The 26,382-nt window shown below is 36.4% G+C and overlaps 1 protein-coding gene across 4 annotated transcripts in view; it reads right to left on the bottom strand.

Moving 5' to 3' along the window:
- The window catches only part of macrod2 (mono-ADP ribosylhydrolase 2), a 502,194-nt gene that overhangs the window by 39,790 nt on the left and 436,022 nt on the right, over positions 1–26,382 (bottom strand). For all 4 annotated transcript variants that reach the window (XM_042737284.1, XM_042737282.1, XM_042737283.1 and 1 more), the window contains exon 9: positions 15,702–15,783. In XM_042737284.1, the coding sequence (XP_042593218.1) occupies positions 15,702–15,783 (82 nt within the window). The remainder of the gene's footprint in view (positions 1–15,701; positions 15,784–26,382) is intronic.

The raw sequence follows: 26,382 nt of genomic DNA, 5'->3' as shown, positions 1-26,382 counted from the left end.
ATGTATTATTTGAGTTCAGGCTGCTATCAAACGCTCATCTGTGGAAAGACAATCGTGCTATTTGATATGATCCAAGCAGCAATTAAATTCAGCATTTGGAGGCGTGCCGAAATTGTTCCAGCTGAGGTTGAAGGCGACATGTCTATATCAGTGGCTCCTAACTGGTTTTGCTTTAGAACCCAAATTTTTCATTGAACATACTCAATCACAATAGCAAAACATTATAAACTACAAAGCCAAGAAACTCTTTAAAATGTAACACTGCAGTGTTACAATGAACTGCATAGACCAAATAATATACAACAATATTAATATGACATTAACAATAAAACTGACAATTTTATAAATGTAGCAAGTGTTATTCTCTAAATTCTAGGCCAAAAAGATAAATATGAGGCAACTAAAATCATATCCTGTGAAAATCAAAGGGCACCGTTGTGAATGTGGCTTTATGTAGCTTTTTTTTTTTTTCTTTGAATTTTTTTATTTTTGAAGGATCTGACTAGCTTCAACCAAGTCACAAACCATTTTGCAACAAGATATACAGATTTTCAACCTTTGACGACACCAAAAACGACAAATGTTTCGCCCTCCTTTTTAAAAGTTGATTTATTTTGCTATCATAACTATTGATAATTATACAGTGCATTTAGCATTGTTTCTTTCCTGCAAGTGTGAACAAAACAGTCCTTTATCCTGACTGTGGGTCGTGATGGTGAACTATCTGTCCAAAAGTTTTTTGTCAAGATTTTTTTCTTATGTATATATTTGACATATTTTAGATTTAGATTTACGTGCAAAATTTTGTCTAAAAAATGTTTAAATAGTAGACTATCATCTGTTGTATCTAGCTCTTGTCAAAGACATCTCTAATCTGAAAAGACTTGTTTCTGTGTCCCGACCCAACTGTTGATGACCACTGATCTATAGGATCTGAGCGATTTGACCTAACTGTATGTAAAAATACCTGTATTTCAGCCATCTGCCAGTTAAATATGCAGGGATCAGCATTCCTCCAGTGCTCAGCTCTCTTATATTCTCTCCTTTGTTCTTGTTCGCTCTCATTCCCTCCTGTACAGGTCCACTGCTCTCTTTAACTCTGCTGTTTCTTCTTTTTCTTTTACACTCTCAGCTCAGAGTTCTTGCCAAATAAGTCAATATGTCCCCTGAATTTGATTCTCTCTTTTTCTGCTTGAGTGTCTTTTCTCTTCTTGTATGATGCCAAACCTAGTGGACCTGGAGCCTGGTGTCTGCAGCCAAGGCTGTTCCCTGCCTGGTTACAGCTCGTTAGCCATCTTTGACGACTGTTCGCTATTACCACAAACCAAACAGGTTCCAATTCATACATTGCTAGATATCGCATACATCGCATAATTAAATCTATTCTCCCAGACTTTCTACTAAATGTCAAAAAGAAATTCTAGCTAAAAGAGAACAGGGTTTTTCTTTTTTCATAAAGCCAATGTAAAATCAAAATGATTTACTTTGTTCACAATAAAACCAGGAACAAGCAATAACATCTTCATCAGTGCATCTTATTCTGAAGAAAAAAAAAAGTTTGTCTTTGTAAAACAAATGCTCTTTTTTCATTGAATATCTTGTTACACTCAGAAATACATCACATATGTTGAATGTATTGTGAAAAGCAAATCACTGTGACTTCAAAAACAGCTTTTTTATTTCATTTTCTAAGCCTCTTGCAGACCTCATCAGCATGTCATCCTCAGACAGGCACATGGTCACACACAGAAAAACACGTTCACACACTCACACATCCAGCCTCTAGCAAAAGCTCCTGCTTTGATAAAACACTCCTGTCATCTGTTCATGAGAGAAAGACTGTCAAATCTCCCTCAGGATGGTGGGTCCATGTTTTTCCTTTTGTTTAACATAGAATAAAAGCAAAGCAGGCATTTATCTGGGGAAAAGAGGGGAAAACAGTGACATCATAACACGCTGAGTCACACTGGACAGGGAGCAAACCCTTTGGACAACCTTCAGCAAAGAGCAAGTACCCTCTGTGCATGTGCCAGTTGATTATGCAATATCACAATGAAAGTGCTGTAAATGTAATCCACTGCTATGCTGTTGCATGAATTTACTTTTTTTTTTTTTTTTTCATTTTATGCTAAATGCACAAAGCAAGACTTGTGCTTGCTGCATCATTCCAACACTGTAATGCTGATTACTAATAATAAAAAAAGTAAGGTAAGTAGGTATGTGTGAATGTACGGAGATGTATGGATGGATGAATAGACAGGTGGACAGATGAATGGATGTACAGACAGATACAAACAGGTAAATAGATGGATAGATGATCAGAGAGACAGACAAATAAATAGATAAAGAGACGGACAGATGAACATAGAGATGGATGGATGGACAGACAGAGACAGACAGATAAATAGATGGATGGACAGAGACAAACAGATGGATAGACACAAAGATGGATGGATGGATAGATGGATGGATGGACGGACAGACAGAGACAGACAAATTAATAGATGTGCTGATGGACAGACGGACGGGCAGACAGAGAGATGGATGGACAGAGACAGACAGACAGATAGATGGACAGATGGATGAATGAATGGACATACAGAAAGACAGATAATAGATGGATAGACATAGATGGACAGATAAATAGATGGATAGACATAGATGGACAGATAGATGGATGGATAGGTGAAGACAGACAGACAAACAAACATACAGACATACAGACATACGGAAGGACGGAAGGACGGACGGACGGACGGACGGACAGACAGACAGACAGACAGACAGACAGATAGACAGATAGATAGATTTAAACCTGTAGATCATTTTTAAAACAAATATGTTGCAGTAATTATGTGAGCTAAAACAATAGATGTCTAAATGATTTGGAAAGAAACAAGACACATGTAAGCCAACTAACTAGAGACTGTTCTAATTCCACTGACCAGATGGACGGCACACGCACAGACGCCAACATACATCCACTGTCTCTGCTCCTCAAGGACAGCCAGACATGGGCCCCTGGGGGCCAGAGAGTGTGCTGGAACATGCTGCCTTTCAATCTGCTTGTGTCTGAAAGCATTTTAATCAGTTGCAAGCCTCCCAAACCAATCAATTACTTTAATCAATCAATCAGAGCACTGGGGTGCGACGAAACCAGCTCACCACCCACCATTTTGTTCAATTGGATTAAAATTCCAGGCTGAGTAAAAACCAAAAGAATAATAATAATAATTGAAAGGATGTAATGTTACATAGCCAGGACAGAATGAACATAACACAGTACTAGAAACATGTCAAAGCTTTTCTTATGATCAAATTTCCATAGAAATTGCAAATATTCAACTGCTGCACTGAAATATTTTATTGTACAGTATAGTGTTAGAAAAGCTGTGTATGTTAATGATTCTATCTTTTGAAAGTAACACACAGCTAAATCGCTGCTAGCGCCTCACCACTAGCATAATGGCTGTATTCCTTGCTGTGTAAAGCCCCACACACGGTGGCACTTCAAAAAATTCCCATGGTGTGTTTGATGATATTAATGCACCGTAACACACTCAGTGTTTGTTCCCTAAAGAGTGAGGACGTTGTGTGTGCAGCCTTCATTTTCAACTCTTTCGGGGGTCCAGGAGGCCCCGTTGACTTACAGCGGACAACCATCATAACACCACAAACACCCGGCTTTACAAATGATAGTCTTTCTGACACAGTAACACTGGGAGAGGAAAGCCTCTATTAAAGATAGCAGGGGGAGCTGTCGTTTGAGAACACGGCATAGAAACACCATGTAAATATGGATGTGGCTGGTGGACCAAGAGTGAGTGAGTGCGTGAGAATGAGATTGAGAGACAAAGAGAGTGTCTTTCACACATTTTCACAGTTCTTTTTTACAATATACCGAATCTACTTATTTAACATATCAATACAGAACATTGAAACACTGTGAAAGAGAGACAGAGAACATTAAATAAATTCAACTTTTTTCATAGTTGTAACCCGCTGAAACACAATCATAACCCATATTAATGAAACACAGAGACGGCACACCGTCTCCAAGCTCTTTCACACATCTAATTCACCCTCATTTTCTGACAAATGTATTCTTCTTGGTCCCTTCACTGACTCATAAATGACTGTAACAGGACAGCAGGCAGTGATGTGTAAGCGTCGGATATTCTTCAGAATCCTCTCGCAGACCCAAACCCACTAACTCCCACATAATGGACCTCAAACTGCTCTTTTGGGCACTGAGGCTCTTAAGGGAGGATAACAGCGGGATACAAGGGATGGGATCGCAGCTAAGCAGAGTTGACAGGACAACTGCACTGTCTCAGAAACTGACAGGACTTCAAAGACATTTCTCTTCTAAGCAGAACTATGTCTTGAAGGTAGGAGGAGTGGGCGACTTTGGGACATTGGAGATGTGATTGTGTGTGAGGAAGATGCACAGAAGCGTAAAGGACACAAGCATTTCATTTACAAGACTCACCCCTAAATAGCTTCAATGCAGTTAGCTACTTTTTGTCTTTTAGTGCAGCTAACTGCTTTGTAAAAATGCAGTGTATTAGTCTACTAATTTAAATGAGTAGCTTGGGAAGCTACATTTTTAAATCAGCTTTTCCTGCACAGCTTGCACTAAACATACAAACCAAAACTAAGTGAAAAATGCATTATGATTCACCATTCAGGAGTCAAGATGGAGAAAATCTAGAATATAAAAGCATCTGTGAGAATCTGAGGATTTTAGGTGATAAGGAGGAGGAATATGTCAAGATGGAGCTTGATTTGATGAAATTTCCATTCAAGCTGATATGTCTAAGATTGTAACGATGGAGACAGGATACCAAGCCAGGTATCATCAGAAAGAATCGATGTGACTGGATGAAAGAAGTGAGTGATGACCCCAACAAACAAACTGAGGGATAGGAAAAGTACAGAATTCAAACTACAGAAAAGCAGAATCTCATTAACGGCGGTGTTCCTCCTCCTCATCTGAGACCGCAGAGGGAAAATCAATGGGTGAGTGTAAAGAAAATAACTTTTAGAAACATCAACACATGTAGTACAGGCAGAAATTGAGCTTTCACAACATACCCTCACACATTTACCTTTGTCTGATCAAGTCTTTGAACAACAGAAACAAGTGTGTGATAAAAATGACCAATAAGTTAGATGCTATTTACAAGGAACAAGCAAGTAAAGTGGTAAAGACAGATTTCCTAAAGAAAATTTCCTCACTGTTGCAATGGTGTTGTGGGAGGTTGCCAGAGTTACTATGTAGTTGCTATGATGTTCAGATTTTTTTTTTTTTTTTGGATTGTCTAAACAAGGCACAACACAATTTAAGGAATAGTTAATGTGCACAAATTTAAAAGTTAAACACCTGAAAGAGGGGTTCTGAAAATCCCCAACCCTAGCGTATGAGTAATAGTGATGCTTGCTTTAGCAGGCAATATAAATAAAATACTGTACTGTACAGTCATATTAAGATCTCTGGATAAGAATAAACCAACAAACAACAAACTTTCGAAGCCTTTCGGACTGTACACTCTAAAAAACGCTGGGTTTTTTTTTCAACCCAAATGCTGAGTTGAGACCACTGGGTAGGACGTTGGGTTGAATATTGGTCTTGATCATAACCCAGCCGGACGTCGTGAGAAAAAGCCCATAATTAATTTCATGGAAGGCGGAAATGAAATAGCTTATACTGAAAAATATGCGGATGTGGTTTTCGCTTCAGAAACGGAGGTCTTAACGGCGTCTTTTACTGAACGGAAGAGGTACTTCTAATATGACGTCCGTGAGTGTTTATGTCATATATACAGAAGATTTTAAAATATCTGCACTTTTTGAAGTGTTAATAGACAGTTATTAACACATTTTCATGTTAATTTGTTATCTTATTTTTCACGGTTAAACTGAATGTAGTTTCGTAAAGGAAACTGTGTTATGTAATAAAGACTAGCATAATTATTTTGAGACTATTGAAGTGGTAATTGTTAAAAGTAATGTTTTGCATGTAATATTTCAGACTTGTTGAGTCTGCTTGTGTGAGGAGGAGGCGATTTTATCAGCTTCTTCGGAAGAGTGGGAATAGACGGTTTTAAAGCAAGTAAACTTCATAATTCCATCATGTTATCGTTTTTTTTTATATTTTCTTTTACTAAGACTAAAGGAATGTTTGTCTTTGTAGATGTTGAAAGCCGGAGACATAAGAAACTTCATTCTTTTGAGACTGATGTGAGTTATTTTTAGAAAATAAATGTTTCTATTGTGTCCTGCCTGTTTATTTCACATTTTGATGCAACAACAGTGTGATTACGTGCTCATATTTCATGAAAACCATTGATGTCTGTGTTTTACATTGCAGAACTTAAACCAACTTTGGAGTTTAGGACACAGAAGCCTGCTTGTGTGAGGAGGAGGCGATTTTCTTTGGAAGAGACGGAAAGACAGTTTAAGGCAAGTAAACTTCATAATTCCATGTTATCTTATTTTTTTTTTTTTTTTTACTAAGAATAAAAATGTTTTTTTTCGTTTTGTTTTGTTTTTGTAGATGTTGAAAGCCAGAGACATAGGAGAGCATCATTCTTTTGAGATTTATGTAAGTTATTTTTAGAAAATAAATGTTTCTGTTGTCTCCTGCCTGTTTACTTCACATTTTGACGCAACAACAATGTAATTACATGCTCATTTCATGAAAACCATTGATGTCTGTGTTTTTCATTGCAGAACTCAAACCAACTTTGGAGTTGTCTGATTCGGAGAGTCATCATTCTTGGTCTTCCTTTCTTAAAAAAATAGTTAACACAAAAAACAATTTGCTTGCCCTCATGTCATTCCAAACCTAAAAGACTCTTGTCTGTCTTTAGAATACAGATGAATATATTTTTAATTTTCTCATAATTTTTTGTTACTCCATTGAGAGTCTAGATAATCTGTATTTTCAAGCTTCATAAATACAGAGTTATTTTAGAAGTAATCCATTCTGATATTTATATATGAATAAATCTTAAATTATATGATAGAGAACATGTCTGTTCAGAAGAAGATACTGGTCTCCCAGACTTGCAATGGAGGACAAAAACTAAGAGAATATTAAATATATTTGTTTGTGTTCCAAAAATTAGGTCTGAAACAAAAAGGTCTAAAACAAAATATTACAAATTAAATTAAAACCATTTAAATTTTTTGGTGAACTAACCCTTTGAAGAGCAGCCCTCCATGTACATAAAAATTTGTGAGGTATGTGAATGTCATGTCTATTTTAATTTAAACAATATTACATGCACACACACAAATTAACCCATTACAAAAAAATATTACATGCCCTCACACTAGTGCTGCCATTATAGCATTCTGGAGCGCTGTGGTAGACAGAGACATTTAACAATCACACAAAGTGTTGAAATTATAAAACAGATTATTTACCTATCCTTACAGATGTGAATACACCTCTACCTGAAAATGGATAGAGTTTAATTAAATGTTTTCTCTTTTTAGGCCACTGATAAAGAACAGTTTCCCCAAAACTGATGCAACAGTGGTTTTAAAGGAGGACACTGCCCTGGATTATTTAGATGTCACATGCTGTGCTGATGGGGCTTCTTCATGACTACATCAATTATGCTAAAGCAATCATGAAAATAGACAGTGATGCATGATCTGTATTCATGGACTATGAAACAAACTGTAAGTGTATAATTTGTAAAAACAAAATGTTAAATGCTTGTTCTGTGTTGTTTAGTAGAAATGGAGTTTACAATGGAGTCATTCGTACACATGCTCACATACTTTCACACACTTGCGTCAGTTAAATGTTATAATATCAGTGTTAATGTTGTGGTTTATTTGTGTACTATCATGCCAGAATAGTTTGTAAAGAACTTAACTAATTGCACAATTATTGTATAACAGTGTTTTTGTATATTTTATACAATATATAACATTTACCAAAAAAGTCAAATTTGATCTTAAAAGTTATATTCAACAAATGTTCAATGCTTTATTTATAAACTCTGTAGCTGTTAATGCCATACTTTTCTGCATTTCTTCTTACATGCATGTTACTTTTTGACTTTTTGTTTCTCTTGTTTTTAATAAATATTTACCTTTTGATAGTTATTCTTTATGTGTAAAAGTGATTTTAAAATTAACAATTATAAACATTTTTTGGTTTATTGCCTAGCTCGATTTGGATTCATTTTAGCCTAGCAATGTAGTAATTTTTAACCATAAAAAAGCAACCCAGCATGGGTTAAACATAATAACCCAACTTGTTGGGTTAAAATAACCCAGTGCTGGGTTCATCCCTTTTTGACCCAGCGCTGGGTTACAAAATAACCCAAATTGGGTTGTTTTCAACTCAGCAGTTTTTAGAGTGCATGACTTTCTTTATTGACAAAAAAGAAGATTTTTTGAAGAACATCCTAGTGAAAAATAAATATACTGAAATGTATTTGAAATACATTTATTTCATGCTAAGTATACTACAAATACATTGAAATATTTATGTACTAAATATAAATACCCTGAAATTGTACTTTTGGTATACTAAACTCTTATGCTAAAAGTCTGCTTAATTGGAACAACTAATTTTGTATGTAATGCACTTTAATTGTGCGGAAGTATTGCTGAAGTCCAACTAAAGAAATACTGAAGTATATTTTATTGTGGAACTATGTGGAACTATTACAAGTTTACTTTAGGTACAATTTAAATGTCTTGCATTTAAAAACCGATATTATTCAAAGATCATACAATGCTCATCAATAGTGACATTACACATTTTAGGCTCAATATAGTAGTAGTACTCCAAAGAAAGTTCAAGTATAATTTTTATATTAGTAAGTCTTGAGTGATATGTCAGTAAATATGTTAACAGATCTGAACTATCCTTAGTATGAAATAAATGTATTTTAAATATATTACTTTTTACTAGAGCAGTTTTTGTCAATACAATGAAAATCAAAACAACATTGGTCTCCATTGACTTTAATGGTATGGGAAACTAAAACATATAAACATTTAAAAATATCACTAATATAATTTTCTAAATATCTTTTAAAAATGTCTAAGTAAATAAAATAATTCAGGTTTAGAATGGCATAAGTGTTAGTTTCCATTTATTCCATTTTTTATCACCTACTCTTTCAGAGTTTTAGAATGGCATTTCTTGGATATAAACTTTTAAATCAAACACATAAAAATATAAATAAAAAACTGCATAAAAATAAGGCTTTAAAATACTCGCATTGCACATTACAGTTTCCAAAATCTGTTATTTGCTATCATCTAGAAAAATGTTCTCATTTCTGCAGCTGCTTTTTTTTTTTTTTTTTTTTGACAGCTGGTTGGGAGGCAAACACTGATGAGACAATTTGCCATATGCAAATGCCCTGTTTGCATGTCCCAGCACTATTCCTGTCTATTTGCCAGTTGTCAGACACTTTTAAGGCTGCATAGGAAGAGATTAAAAGAACACACAAATCCTAACAGGTACACACAACACAAACAAAACTATTCAGAAGAATACATGGCGAAATTGTTTTACGAAGTGACAGCACAACAATAACTTCCCTCGTTTAGCAACAAGGACAAAGACGATTTTTCTTTCCAGTTGTATAGACGCAAAAGCAAACGAGGGCTGCTATGAATACACAAGTAAGTGAGTGGAAGAGAAAGAGAGAGAGGGAGTAAATGTATGCGGCGTGCCAGAGAGTAGCCACAGCGCGAGATGCCGAGTGCAGCTTTAAAGCTCAGTTAAAATGAGCACGTCTCTTCCGCAGCTCTTGGCACGCTGGTTCCCATGGTGATGATGATGATGATGAGGTGTTGGGATCGAGTTGTCAGGCCCTTGTTATTTTTGCACATTTTACAACCGGCGCTATCAGGGACACCAGCAGAGCTAATTCAGTCCTATTGTCTCTCTCTCTTCATCTAAAAAGCACTTCAAACCTCACTCCACCACGAATTGCCCTAATATACCATCCTCATGATAATTTCGCTCTTCTGGAATGTTCTCTCTGTACCCTCTCCTCCTGCGTTAATCAATATCTAATACACAGTCAGAGAAACATGCTAATGATGTAGCTAAGAAAACACAAATGATGTTGCTTGTTGAACAGCGAGAACGACGAGCATGATTCACTACAGATAATAACTCCATATGTCACTTATAATGATTCTCACATTAAACACAGATACTGTCGCTGAACAAGCTATTTAAATACTGTATAAAATATAGAATAAGACGAACAACTACTTTAATTACATTAAAATTTGACTGAAAATGAGAAAAGCGGTTTTCGTGGTGGATTAGAGAGTTTAATGGTGACTATGTCGAAACAAAATTCAGGACTCACAAACATGAAACACGCTTAAGGTTTGCAATTATTGCAGATGACCCCTTCTCTGCATCGCTGACCTTTGACTCCATCAGACCACTCTCTCTGTTTGTTAATCAGTGCTCGTGTCTGCCTCCTTGACCCGCATTTTAATGATAAAACCATTTGTGTGACTTTGGAACTATTAACTTGACCTCTCAAACTCCTTAAAAGCCCAGACTTTGTGAATTACTCTTTACATCGTAGCATTACCATTGAGATATTTTAAAGAGGTCATATAATAGAAAACAGTACATGAAAGGCAAAAGAGCATATAGACAGAGTCTAATGTTGACAAGGAAAGGTTTCCTAACCACACCATTTATTCAGTATAAGAATTAGGTCTTGCGGAAATGGTTGTTATATCACAATTAACATACAACTGCATGATTAATCAAAAGTGAAGCACAACCTTGTGTAATTTACATGCATTCATTTGAACTCATCTCTGCAAATGCTGTGAGTTTGGGACATATATAACAGGCATTTAGAAACAAAAAACAAAAAAAAAAAACAAAAAGCAAAACCATCTTCTCAAACTTGTAATCAAAAGCGCTTATTAATCAGGTGTTGTCAACAAAATGGAAGCTTTTAGGGCTTTCTGTGGTTTTCCACCAAAATACAAGCTTTTGGTTTAATGTTTTGAAAATAAATAAATGAAGACAGCCATAAATATTATATTATAACACAGTTTAACTGGCTAATATTTTTTTCCTAATTGCTAATATTTTTCTTCTAATTTTCTACAGTGAAATATTACAATTAGATTTTATCTTTTGATTAATGTTTTTATTTAATAATAATCATAAACTTGAGATTTTATTTTTAAATCACAATTAGAATTTAACAAATTGTGCAGCCCTCTCACTGCCCATGTTTGCATATCAGCTGTTATTTAGTAAATTATTATTTTGGGGGCAAGAAATCTTGACTAACATTATAAAGACCCCTTTACATGACTCATGCCTACCTCACATTTCCCAATGACCTTTTGAAGCATAGCCAATAAAAACTTTGCTAATGTATCAAAAGACTCATTCACTATTTCCTGTACAGCTCCTGCTTTTTTGCAAAAAAAAAAAAAAAAAAAAAAAATCATGACGCAAGTCATGTGAAAGGGCCCTAAGTGAAAAAAGAAAAAAAAAGCCTCCACACAGGGGCGTCATGCACTCATGATTTTTGAGAGGGCATGTGTGTGTGTGTGTGGGTGGGTCATGCTTGTCATGTGACACATAGCAGCCACGAAAGCACTGTATAACTGATAAAGGCTTATGTTTTATTTATTTATTTCCCTTTTTATTTGAAATATTTCCAAACATGTTACCTATATCAGGAAATCTCGATTCTCAAAAATGTGTAAGTAAATGTGTTTTGCACCTTTATAGATTATGTTATTTGATCAATAAATGGGGATGGGCAAAGTAGACTAATAGTGAAAGTGAAGTGAAAGTGAAAGTCGTGACATTTGCCAAGTATGGTAAGCCATACTCGGAATTGGTGCTCTGCATTTAACCCATCCAAGTGCACACACACAGCAGTGAGAAGTGAACACACCGTGAACACACACCCGGAGCAGTGGGCAGCTATGTCCAGCGCCCAGGGAGCAACTGGGGGTTCAGTGCCTTGCTCAAGGGCACTTCAGCCATGGGTATTGAGGGTGGAAGAGAGCACTGTTCATTAACTCACTCCCCCCACTTACAACTCCTGCCAGCACCGAGACTCGAACCAGCCAACCATTAGGCCACAGTATTTAATGTGAATTTAAAAACAATATCGTAAGTTAGTAATTATAAAACCCTAATTTTACAGAGTGCAAAGAACATTTGCATTATCAAAGAACACTTTCAATCTGACTAGCCGGAGTTCACGCAATCTCAAAAACTCCCATTAAAATCACTCAAGCTGTTTACACTGTGAAATGAATATCTTACTTAAATCGTAGGCACATCTGCACTTTGTTGTTTCTGATGAGAGAATTCGCCAGATGATTCAGTCAGCAAGCAAGTGAACAAAACACCGCATTTCAGCGATGACTCATCTGAACGTCTCTGATTGGCCATTGCATTCATAAGCTCAGCAGAATTGTGTGTGATTTGTTAGAATGCAGCGCTCTGTCTCCGGCAGAACTCAGATTTGAATTTAGCCGCTGATGCTGTGCCACACTGAACGATCTAATCACACCGGTGTGATTGTATCAAATATAAAAAATATTATTCGGCTATTGAGGGGGCACGTCAATGGGCTTTGAATGGGCATGATGCCTCTGACCTACATTTACTGCAAGACTATAAAGTATGGTCCTTTCAAATTTAGTTGTTTTCAAACCAAAAGAGACTTCAGTGAGGTCCAAATAAAAAAACAGATAATGAGTGAGAAGGAGAATGCTATCCTCTAATTTGGAGAAAGCTGAAGTGGGGTGACTGGCTCATTCTGATTGGTTGCAAACTAAGAGAGTAGCACCTCCGCCATCTAATTTCTGAACACTAATACAGAGAGACACGCCTGGGGAACACGGACCTGGCTGATATAATTACAAATTCTCTGGTGAATTCTATCTTTCAGCACAACCTGGAAGACGGAAATTGTGTTTGTGTGTGTGTGACAGGAACATGACAGAAACAAAACATTCAGCAAGTAGGGAAAAAGTGAGGGTCTTGATACTTATTATTCTGCCCGGTTCATGAGTCCTAGTGTGTGTTTGAGGGGAGGTAATGGTGGATTATATTATTCTCCCGGTATACTGTGCATTCACCATTCCCCTGTTTGTTTGTGTGTGTCCATACAAATGATAAACCTCCAGGCAGCGGCTCATTTGGAAACCTCCAGGGGGTCTTGTCATGGAAGTGCAGCGAGCTTCAGGCGGAGGAGCGAGACAGCAGGACACTTGGGAAGGTCCAAAAGGGCTCCGGTGCGGCCTGCACTCACATCATTTGTTTGTTTAGCGCTCAGGGAGATTGAAAAGAGGCTTCCTGAGAGAGACTTGGCCTTTAAAGAGAGAGAAACGCTACATGGGCGCACAAAAGACAAGTTCCCATGGAACTAGCTAGTGCCACGTCTCATAAGGCAGGAGAGGGAGTAAAAAATGAAAGAGAGACAAAGTGAGGGATTGGGTGAAAGCAAAACAGTCATATTGACATTGACACAAGGCCAAAGTGCAAGACAAAGAAAGTGAAAACCGAGGAACAGACTTCTAAAGTTCCATCACACGACAGTTCATCTTTACATAAACCGACGCCAGCACCAGAGACCACATGATCCAACCAGAAACAGACAAGCAAAAGTGTGAGGTGGAATGTCACTGAGGTGGTGCCGTCCTGCATGCTTCCAACATCTGGGGTTTGCCGTCGAGGCTCAGGATCACTGAGGGTGTTGACAGAAGTAAAGCCCCTTTGAGTCATGCTCTACATATGGACCTCCAGGCTACAACGATAGCGCTTCAGAAACAAGCAATCGGTACTGTGAAATACTAGAAGTCAAAATGCTCCACACCTGTTGAACTCATACACTAGAGTATTTCCTTGGATTCTCAAGTAGCGAGGAAAAGCGAGATGTTATAGGGGCCTAAGAGCTTAGTTACGAATTGAGTTTGTGGAAACACCAAAAATCACTCAAAGGCAGCTGGTTACAAACTGAAATGCGAATGCAATGAGCCATAAGATGCAGACAGTAAAACACGTTCCAGTGCACAAAGCTTATCCTATTTCTCTCAGTGTGGTTTTTTTTAATATGTAGCATTTTATATATTCTTTAAACATGGTCTCTGTTTTTTTCAGTTCTAAAATGCTTTCTCCTAACCTGGCTTAATGTGCTATAAGTAAGCCATTTGTAGGTTGATTTCCCCTGTGGCAGCTTCAACATTACTCTGTTTGCCCGACAGAGCAATATTGAACCTATTGAAAATTATTTTAGCAATTACACAAAGAAATTGCACCAAACTTGTATGACTATCTGAGATTCTAAAGACCGTGCTGGTCACTCTTTTCCATGCAATTATGATGAATGAAGACTGAAGATTTCATAATGCAAATTTAGCATAAAACTCGTCCACTATATTTCAGGTCTTTTGAATGGGGAAAAAGATAGGAATTTAAGTGATAACTGCCACCTCTAGTGAGTTGTTACCAACTGAGTTATGATAAACAAATTAATCATGTTAGTTTTGTGAACCAGATTCCGGATTCATTGAAAATATCCAACTCAAAAGAGCACTTTGGACATCGTTATGTCTATATGAACACAAGGAGAATTCATGGAATAACTTACATGTGTCTTTTATGATGATTTTCATTATTTTTTGAAGATTGAAAGTTCATCCACAGCAAATTTTACAGGTATGTTTCATTCATGAACAATAGTGAATGCATTAGCTCATAAACTATCACAGCAATATACAGAATTTATTCACCTTTGTTAATGTTTGTTAATAAAAAAATATAATTGTCCATTGTTTGTTCACAGAACATTAACTGATGTTAACAGATATAGACCTTGATTTTAAAAATCTAATAGCAAATGTAGAAATTAGCATTAAAGGGTTACTCCACCCCAAAATGAAAATTTTGTCATTAATCACTTACCCCCATGTCATTCCAAACGCTTAGATTTGAATGAAAACAACGTATCTGCATTGCGCAGCTAACACAGAACAGTAATTTGTGTTCCTAAGATAAACAAAGCTTTTACGGTTTCAAACGACATGGGGGTAAATGATTAATGACAAAATTTTCATCTTGGGGTGGAGTAACCCTTTAACTAATATTAATAAATGCTTTAGTATTTTTTTTTTTTTTTAATTGTTAGTTCATGTTAACTAATGTTAAGAAATGAAACATTATCATAAAATGTGAAAAAAAACGACCACAGTCTTCAGTATTTTACTTTTGTATTGTACAGAAAAAGAAATTGTGCGAGTTTGGAACATCATATAAATGGTGACAGTAGATGAGCACACAAAGAGATAATGTAAATTTTTGAATGAAATAACCCTTTAATTGGAAGACAGTCTGACTGCGGTTATCCTGATTGCATTCTATGATCAAGGTTGGGTGAAATCATTTTCAGTTTAAATAATCCAGCCTGGGCGGTACATTACTATAAACAGGTTTTGGTTACATGGAATCCATTCACTGCCTGCTGTGCTGTATTTGTGCACTTTGACTACAAAATATGATACAAATTCTTCCAGGCGTCACGCCAGTCAGACACCTGACATTGTGAATCCTGCCTGATACCCGAGTAACAAGCTTTGAGCTGAGTGGGTGTTACAACCAACAAATAAAATGAAGTTAGATTCCAATAAGAAGATACAGTTACCTGGGGAGAAGAAATCTGACATCTTCCTCTTGAAAATCTCATAATCTGTCTCCAGAAAGACGCAGAATATGACACGGTCGATCTGCAGAAAGAGCGGGAAAAGGGGCATTTAGCATAATGGAAACCTGGATCAATGCATCTCTGGGTAAACACATGGCTACGGGCAACACTATTAATAAATATGAAAGTACTAGTACTCAAACCTGTCATAACTAGAGCTCAGGGGACTCATTTATGACACTGGGGCATTTTTAGAGACTTTTCTTACTTTGTAAAAAAAAATCAAAAAATGTCTAAAACAGTACAAAAGTTTATTTAGTGAAATAATTTTTGCAAACTATCGATATACACAGAGCAACAGTGAGGCATCATCAAAACAGGCAAAACATTTATTACATGTGTAGAATTTTTTCTACATTTATTCTAGCTTGGTCTGTAATAGCATGAGGGAACGCATATGATTGGACAAACATTTTTTGCTCCTACGCCCTCCACAGACCACTTAAATTATTAACTTATTTAGACCGCTTAACTTAGTGATTGCTTTGTATTTGTGAAGAGACTTTCAACCAGCATAACAAAAAATGTTTTTGAACCAAATCACCTAGCCTGCCTTTAAACAGTGTGCATTATCCAATACCAAAATTCTCGGACAGTCGCATGCTACATTGTTGCCACATTTTTCCACGTTTAAAAATAATGAGTGCCATCTAGTTATCATTTTGAAAAAAAAAAAAGGTATTTTTGCATGTACATAGTACAACCTAATTTATATAAAAATGTCTTAACCAGTAGAATCACACTGGAAGTAAAAGATAAAGATGACTGAACTGCATTATGGGACGTAAATGTGCATAGTGTTGACACTTTACCAACTGTATACTAGACTGACAGTATTTCCATTAAGGTCTTATAGCCCATTTGTTTTGAATCAAGAGCGTGATCAAGATAAGTGGTATAATAAATACATACAAAAGAAGAGAACACATTATCATTCATCTCCACTCTTAAGCTTAAACTTCCAGTCATCTCTAACCACAGCTTACCAGAATGCAAGCAATGTCACTTAGGAGCAGAACATCAAGATTGAAATGGAAAATTAAAACAAAAAAACATAAAACCTCCCAGCACTCCCTTATCACCGTGGAGACCGGATCCCATATTTAAGTCCATCTCCTTCCTTTCCGGACCACCCAGACCAGCCATCCTGCTTAAGATCTTTATGATACACTAGTACAGCAGGGATCTCAACACAAAACCCTCTTTTGATTCTTCCCATGTTCCCAAAACAAAGAGCTCATGTGAACAAGAGTATAAAACAACACAAAGAAAGATTACCGTCAACCTGTAGGGAATACACTGTATTACTAAAAATCAAAGATCCAGGAAATGTTTGAATAACAAACATTTCCTTCATATTTGCATATTATTTTCAGTGGGGTTTAAAAGGCCACACTGAAATTCTAGAATTGGAAATGTCACTTAAACCTGAAAATAAACAGAAAGGTTTAGTGAATTTATTTACATAAAGCAATGTAGAATGAATAAGGAATGAAGATCCTGCATTTTTCTTCACTAATCATAACTAAATTTGCAAACCCATAGACCTTCAGATGATACTAAGAAATTTAGAAATGCATCTCTTTCAATTCAACTTCAACTCAAACAGTTAGGCTGATAAAATATTTTTTCAATCAAACAAACTATATTAGAAATTGGAAAAATGCAAAACAGAAGCATTACAGCTATTAAACACTGTGGCGATCACCTGTAGATTTTGAGTCCCTATATAAATATTCATTCCTGCCCTGAAAGACCTCCTTTAAAACCAAGAAAGGTGATACTTCCTCTCTGTCAACTCTAAGGGTCCTTATCAGCCTCACTCTCTCCCTCTCTGCCACAGGTACGCCTCTCTCTCCCTCCACGGAGGAAATGTGCCTCCCAGGGAGACGTCAGATAATCGCCCTGCTGAATATTGCAATATTCCCAGACAGCCTTGTAATGGCCTCTCTCGTCTCGTCTGCCGGTGGATGGAGAGGGAGATAAAGCAGGACTCCCTGCGGGATGGCGAGAGACCGGACCACCTTTTCTACCCCTTACTGGCAAACCACATGAGGATTCAATATAAAATCATTCTCACTCACAGCCTTGTGCAGACAGACAGCTGTCTATTAATAGTTTATGGCCTGCCCTTTGGAGTAAATGTTAAGACTTGACTTGAGACTAGTAACATTTTTATTTTTGCGCAGGAGAATGTCTCCGGGGGGTGTCGTGGCCATAAAGATAGAGGGAAAAAATGGTCCTGCTCACTTTTTTCGCCTCTTCATCCTTATAACTTGGAATGAGAGACATCTTTAAGATGGCTATAAAGACCAAGGGCTAGGACACAAAAAAGGGGACAACACAACCATAGGGATCTCTACAAAAACCTAAACGCCCATTGAGAACAAAGAAGAAGAATCTAGCATGTCAATAAGCCAACACTTGTTTTCTTACAGGATCCAGATTTCCTGACCCAATACAGTGTAAACCTTTTTATCAAAAAAAAAAAAAAAAAAAATAAAAAAATTTTTTAATACAATACATTCTGTTAGATATTTTCTTTGACCTTGGAATTTTTCTCTTGTTTTTTTTTAGGACTAGGGATTGCCTTGCAACATGTTCATGAAAGCATCTGTCTAATTTAGCTAGCATCTACAAAATGACATGAATTTGCAGCAAAATAATATTGTTTGATTGGACAAATGGCCTATTTACTCACCATAACTATACATGAATATATTAGTTGCATTTAACTTTTCTTTTTTTTTTCAGAACAAACCTGTGACCCATTTTAGCATTGCACTAGTTGAGAACCACTGTGTTAGCAAATACATGGCAGAAGCATTTTCTGCTGGGAACTCTTCTGCATTTATTTAGATCATTACATCTGAGTCTCTCTCTCACTCATCCCTCAGGCACAGAGTGAATGGAAAGGTGAGAGGTCCTGATAGCAGAGGTCGTCCGCATCTTTTTCAGGCATCATATTCAGAGAGTGGGGCAGCTAGACTTTAGGAGAGATAGAGGAGAGAACTTTCTGCTTCCGCCTTGTGCTATTTATATCTAAATGGCCCCAGAGTATAGATGTCCAATGGTAAAATAAAGGATAAATTAACAGAGGGATGAAGAAAGGAAGTAAAAGAGAGTGTGCAATCCAAACTATTAGTCTTGGATCCCAATATGTATATACAATACTAATAATCAATACTAATTACTGATATATAGTACTGAATTATTTTACAGGTTTAATTATACAGGTAGTAATATAACCATTATTATAAGTTTCTCTCCACTCTCAGAGACGGACGTTTCCAAACTTATCCTGTCCAGTCATCCTACTACTTGCCCACTGGATCCGATACCCACTCACCTCCTTCAAGCGATTTCTTCTTCAGTCATACCTTCACTTACTCACATTATCAACTCCTCTCTTCACTCTGGAACATTTCCCTCAGCATTTAAGCAGGCTCGGGTAAGCCCACTGCTGAAGAAACCATCTCTAAATCCAGTACTTCTAGAAAACTACAGACCGGTATCCTTTCTTCCATTCATTGCAAAGACACTCGAACGAGCTGTGTTCAACCAGCTCTCTATGTTTCTTGTACAGAACAACCTCCTGGACAGCAACCAATCTGGCTTCAAAAGTGGCCACTCAACTGAGACTGCCCTGCTCTCGGTTACTGAAGCCCTGCGACTGGCAAGAGCAGCTTCAAAATCCTCAGTTCTCATTTTGCTGGACTTGTCTGCTGCTTTTGACACTGTTAATCACCAGATTCTCCTGTCCACCCTCAGAAAGATGGGCATCTCTGGAAACCGCTCTCCAGTGGCTTAACTCCTACCTTTCTGATAGATCCTTCATGGTGTCTTGGAGGGGTGAAGTTTCTAAGTCACAACAACTTGCTACTGGGGTTCCTCAAGGCTCAGTACTTGGACCGCTTCTCTTCTCCATCTACATGACGTCATTAGGATCTGTCATCTCAGAAGCATGGCTTTTCCTAGCTATGCTGATGACACTCAACTCTACTTCTCATTCCAACCAGATGACCCGACGGTAGTTGCTCGCATTTCAGCCTGTCTGAGTGACATTTCTAGCTGGATGAATGACCATCACCTTCAGCTCAACCCAGACAAGATGAACTGCTGGTGGTTCCAGCTAACCCATCGTTTCATCACAAACTTCTCTATACAGCTGGGTTCGTCAACCATAACTCCTTCCAGGACAGCCAGAAACCTAGGAGTTGTGATGGATCATCAGTTAAGCTTCACAGACCATATTGCTACAACGACCCGGTCATGCAGATTTGCCTTATACAACATTAGGAAGATTAGACCCTTCCTGTCAGAGCAAGCCACCCAACTTCTTGTCCAAGCTCTTGTTCTCTCCAGACTGGACCTATTGTAATGCTCTTCTGGCGGGCCTTCCTGCATGTACTATCAAGCCTCTACAACTGATCCAGAATGCAGCAGCGAGGGTCTGTCTTCAATGAGCCAAAAACAGCTCATGTGACTCCTCTCCTCATCAGGTTACACTGGCTACCAGTAGCCGCTCGCATCAAATTCAAGGTACTGATGCTTGCCTACAAGACGACCACTGGCACGGCGCCAACATACCTAAACTCACTAGTTCAGTCTTATGCGCCCTCCAGAAGTTTGCGCTCCGCAAGTGAACGACGTCTTGTGGTGCCATCCCAAAGAGGTTCAAAATCACTCTCACGGACTTTTTCCTGGACTGCGCCCAGCTGGTGGAATGACCTCCCGATCTCAATTCGAACAGCTGAGTCTTTACTCATTTTTAAAAAAACATCTAAGACTCATCATCTTTTTTGCCTGCACTTAACCAACTAATAATAGACTTACCTTTTCTTTTTCTTGTCTATCATATTCAAAAAAAAAAAAAAAAAAAAAAAAAAAAAACCCTGGCTACGTGTTCTGTACTAGACTAACTGAGACTTGTCATAGCACTTGTATACCGTTGTTGTTCTCTCCTTGATCTGATTGTTTCTACTGTTCTCATTTGTAAGTCGCTTTGGATAAAAGCGTCTGCTAAATGATTAAATGTAAATGTAAATGTAAAAATAAGTCTATAATACTAAAGCTAGATTTACACACACACATACTGTACATAAATATACTTTATGTATGTGTGTATAAACACACACACATTAAAAAACAAAAAAAATTACCCTCTGTAAACACTGTGTGTGTGTTTGTATTTAAATATGTATACATTTAAGTACAAAAAGACTGTGTTGTGGGAATTTTGCTAAAATATAGTCCCATTTAACTAATTAGCATATTAATTTATTAGTTTATTTGGTAATGAGACTCACAGGAGCCTGTTTGCTCACTTGTTTAGTTTAGTCTCTTAAACATTAATTATTTAATGTAAAACTGTCCTAGGTGAATTAATGCAAGTTTACCATTGCTCCAATTTTCTGTGGTCATGGACACACACACACACACTAACAGTGAACTGCTACTGAGGGACTGACTCTGATCATATGATCACTTTTATCACATCAGCCTCCCAGAGTCCCAAACTTAATATGGCAGCCACCAACATACCAGATATTACTTTTAATTTGAGATCTGAGATCAAAAACCAGTTTTGAAACATTATTACCTCTTTTTTTTTTTAACCTGCTGAGGATATTTCTATATCTATATTACAGATATCCTCAGGCGAACACAAGCGGATAAAGGTATAGCTGCGGCTATATTCCTCATTGTTCGAGAGTCTCATTTTTAAAGCTACTGAGGCATCGCAGAAGGGATATTATTTGTCAAAATAATGACATGCATTTGACACATCCAAAAGCAGTTTCTCTTCATGAATGTGTCTGTGCAGCACATTAGGTCAATGTATGTCCCCAGAGCCTTGTATGTCATTTTACAGTAAATGTGCTGAAAGCCCGGCTCTCAACCACAGTTCCCATACACTGTGCTGAGTAGCAGGGGATTGTGGGAAATGAAGAATGGTGTTCAAACCCATCCACTGGTAAGCTGAGTGGAAGCTCAGCTTGAGAGGCTTAATGAAGGCCTAATGAGGAAGCAGAGATCGCTGTTTGTGGGCCAGACTGGTCATAACTCAACCCTGATTGAAGGACCACTGCAAAAGGGAGAAATACGGGAAAGGCTTTGCCACACAGAGATGTATCTCTGTGATACAGAATCACAAAAATAATGTATTTTCAAAAGGTTTTAACAGTCCCCCATCCTCCTATGTTCAGAAAACAGGTATAGTCCCGGACATTACTACAGAAATGAATACAGAGTAAAAATTAAAGTAAAGCTAAATCAAAATTGACTTCTGTGCTTCTCTAAGCAACATACAGTAGTGCTGAAATTATTCACCAGGTTAAATCAGAACAAGCATTAATATTGTGAAATACTATTACAATTTTAATAACCGTTTTCCATTTTTGAATATATTTAAAAATGTAATTAATTCCTGTTACTTTAGGGTTATATAACTCCAGTTCTCAGTGTCACATGATCCTTCAGAAATTATTCTAATATGCTGATTTGATGCTCAAGAAACATTTGTATTATCACATTTGAAGTTGAAAATAGTTGCTGCTTCATATTTTTGTGGAAACTAATAAATTCTTTGAAGAACAGAAAGTTCAATACAACATTCTGATCAATTTAATGCAATCTTTCTAGATACAAATATTAATACTTATACAAATAAACAAACAGTAAATAAACCTATCTTTGTGACTCCAAACTTTTGAACGGGAGTGTGTGTGTGTGTGTGTGTGTGTGTGTGTGTTTAATTTGGTGATGCTACTGTACTTGCACAGTTACACACTTTACCTGTGAGGACAACACACTGTTTATTTGAGCTAATTTTAAAGGAATAAACTAATTTAGTAATTAGGACAGATGCTGTAAATGTTTTTGAGCCCTGGGGTCATGAGAGAAACTCCACAAATTGTTTTTTGAATGTTATGCTGTCAGCAATAATAAATACTCTACATTTGTGTTAATATACTACCTGAACAACTATTTACTGTACATCTATTAAACATTTGTATATCTTATTGCTGCTGTCAGTGTTTAATAAAAGCAGCCATTCAAAACTGCCAAAGCCTTCCAACAGAGTATAAATCGGAGGAATTTCAAAGCAGCAATACACAACTGGAATTCTAGGTGAAACACAGCTGGCCAGGTAAGACCAGCTTCAATCCATTCTCCTCGCTCTGATACAGTTGCTTGTAATTTGACTGTGGCTGCAGCCAGAAGCAGAGGCTCGGAGAGCCCAGCAGGTGCCACGACATTCAGCTGGCCTTCTTACCAGCGATCTGTCACCGCCAGGCACCCAGGCTCGTAATTACATGGGGACTGTGCCAGCAAAACTTTGACGCACTAGCTGTGACACGTACACTCTTCTGCTTGGATTTTCTTATTGTTTCTGTCAGGCGTAATGAAAGGGAAGGGTGGGCCACCGCAGCTCTTGAACCTGCGTATATAGGCCTAAAGGTAGGAGGAGATATGAATGAGACGCTGATGTGAAGTGTGTTTTACGATAATTGTAATTACTGGAACACTGCGGTCCCTTTTTCAACAAATGATGAATATTATCAAGCGAAGAGGTGGCTGTGTAGCTCCACATAGTGTGTGAGTGGGTTGTAAGCAATTTGTCATCATTATAGGAATGCTGTGCAGCTGAAACTCTATGTGCACAGCACTGAAGAACATTACTATTAAAAGTAAAGCATTACAATTTTGCATTACTCATTTAAAAAGTAATAAATTATATATATATTTTTTTCTTTTTACTGAAAATAATGCTTTAATTTGCAGTGGAAAAGTTTGTCAGCACTTTGAATTTTATGTAATAAACGCTAAACCAAGAACCATTTTTATAGTTTTATTTATTTCATATTTCCAGAAATGATACATTTAATTGATCAAAGTGAGAGTAAAGACTGTAACAAAAATTATATTGTAAATAAATTAATTTGAATTCTATTCACTAAAATTAAACACACAGATAAATACATAAAAATATTATGTAGCACAATAGTTTTCAGCATATTAGAAGGATTTCTGAAGGATCATGTGACTTTGAAAATTTGAAAAATTCAGATTTGCTGTTACAAAAACAACTAAAAATGTTAAATATTATTTTTTATAAAAACAACTATTTTAAATTGCTATAATATTTCATAATAATACAGTTTTTACTGTATTTTTTTATCAAATAAATGCAACCTTGGTGTGTAGACTTCTGTCAAAAATATAAAATAAATCTTACTGACCCTTACTGAGTGTAAATAAATTCAGCATAGATGTTAAATAAAATTTATTGGAAATAATGGGAAATAATCTATTATGTAACCTAATGTTTTATTAGACATTCATTTTATTAATATTTGAAAAAAAAAAAAAAAAAGATTTAAGCATTTAAAAAAGCATTTATTTTGCTTTCAAAAACTTTTATTTTCTGTATGTCACTGATAAGCATGACACACATTCTAGAACTATAATACCCATCATGCTCATCACATGCACACCCCTATGAAAGCTCAGGTGAAATACATCATTTTATTTTTCAAATTTTATTAACGTCTGATATTATGGTGTAAATGTAATAAGTAACGAGCTACTTGTTACTTGAAGGCAGTGATCCCAACACTGTAAGCAGAGTCACTGCTCTGACAGAGGAAAAGCACAAGCATCAGCACTATGCTTTGTTCATGAAGAGAAAGCTGGCTCTTAACTGCGCGATGAGAAATGATGAAGAGAGTCCTGTCTGTCAGCATAAAGAGAGCAAGAGAGAGAGGAAAGACAGTGTGGGGGGGGACCAGAGTGCCCAGCGAGAGGCAGGTGGCGACTTTCCAGGCCTTATTACCAGCATAATTACACACACCTGAGCCAGCCCTGCATGAGAGGACAGTAATTAAAGAGTTAGGAAAAGCATGAGAAAAACACACACACAATAGTGCTCACATCCGGAGATCTGCCAATGGTTAAAGAGGGAGAGGAGAATAAACAGAGGAGATTAAACGATGCATGAACACACACAAATGAACACACCTACATCAGGCGATTTGTCAAATGTTGGAAAAACGGGGTGGAAGATGTCGCTCTGTGGCGGTCACAAATTAAAAGGCATGTGTAATTAGACTGGCAATGGCGATGTTTATATATAATGTAGGGGGCCGAACACAAACTTTGAGCCAAGATCATGAAGTGACGCGGTAAAGACTCCTGGTGGTACAGACGATTAGCCAAGGCTAATGCTAACCTCGGAGTAACCTTGGTTTAAAATATTTAGACAACCCTCTGTGCGATAATACCTCTCCTGACTGATCCACAGATACGGTGATAAGACCAATTAATTCAAAGTAATTCGTACTGAAAATATTTTCAAAAACTAATCAAATATATGTTATAATTTTAATTAAATATAATGAATTCTTTTTTTAAATATGTATTAAATATTTGTAATTAATAATTTTAATTAAAAATAATGAATTCTAAAATTATATATAAATTATATTTTTATAATAAATTAAATATAATGAATTCTTTTTTAAATATGTATTAAATATTTGTAATTAATTCTCTTAAAAATGTATTCTAACATTTTTTATAATTTATGATTTATTAATGATTATTTTTATTATGATTATTTTAAAAATGCAGTTAGGTCAACAAAACTGAAGAGAGATACATTTTATATTTGATATATCAAATATTCTTGGATAATATATAATAAAATGCATTTGCCTCATTTACAAATAAAAGCAAAAAATATAAATAAATAAATAAATAAAAATACCTGGGAAACAATCCATTTTGTATCCTGATTCACCATTTATGACAAAAAAATATAATATAATATAATATAATATAATATAATATAATATAATATAATATAATATAATATAATATAATATAATAAAATAAAATTTAAAAATATGTAAATTAAGAAAAAAAACTATACAATATAATATACCCCTACGTATGTCTCCCAAAACATAGAACACTGATGTAAAGGATTAAAAACGACGGTACATAAACTATATAAATAGAAAAGTACTGTGTGTGACAGGAATGTTAACATTTAACTTGCTATTTGTTATTGAAGACAGTAATGTGAGTAACCAAAACCACACAAAACACCACCACACTACCAACAAATAAAAAAAACAAACAAACCTCACCATCCAAAAAAAAAAATAAAAAAAAAACAACAATAACAATAACAAAGACATTCAAAATTCGTAATAGTTCAAAGACTAACAAAACAATAACAAGATTGTGTATCTTAATGCCACACGGTAAACTGTTTAGAAAAATCCCAGCAGGCATTTCTCATCCACCTGTACTGCTTTCAGTCTCTAATGTTAGCCTCTCCTGCCACATTTCTTAGTGTAAAAATGACAAACTCTCAATCCCACCTGACTGATAAACCAAAACAAAGACAGGCAGAAACCACTTAAGAGGGTTGGGCAGTGGTCAGTCAGTTTGACATCATTTTAACCTTGTATGCCTCAAAGAGAGAGATTGGGAGGTTGGGAGTTCATGGAATCACCGTTAAAACTGAATTATTTCAGAGATGGGCTTCTGAAAGGTTTGCTTTTGAACAGAACAGCTGGATCTATACATCAAAGAACAGCCCTGCTTA

This window comes from Cyprinus carpio, chromosome B13 (assembly GCF_018340385.1).
Source record: "Cyprinus carpio isolate SPL01 chromosome B13, ASM1834038v1, whole genome shotgun sequence".
NCBI classification, from domain to species: Eukaryota; Metazoa; Chordata; class Actinopteri; order Cypriniformes; family Cyprinidae; genus Cyprinus; species Cyprinus carpio.
This window is presented reverse-complemented; position numbering and strand designations above follow the sequence as displayed.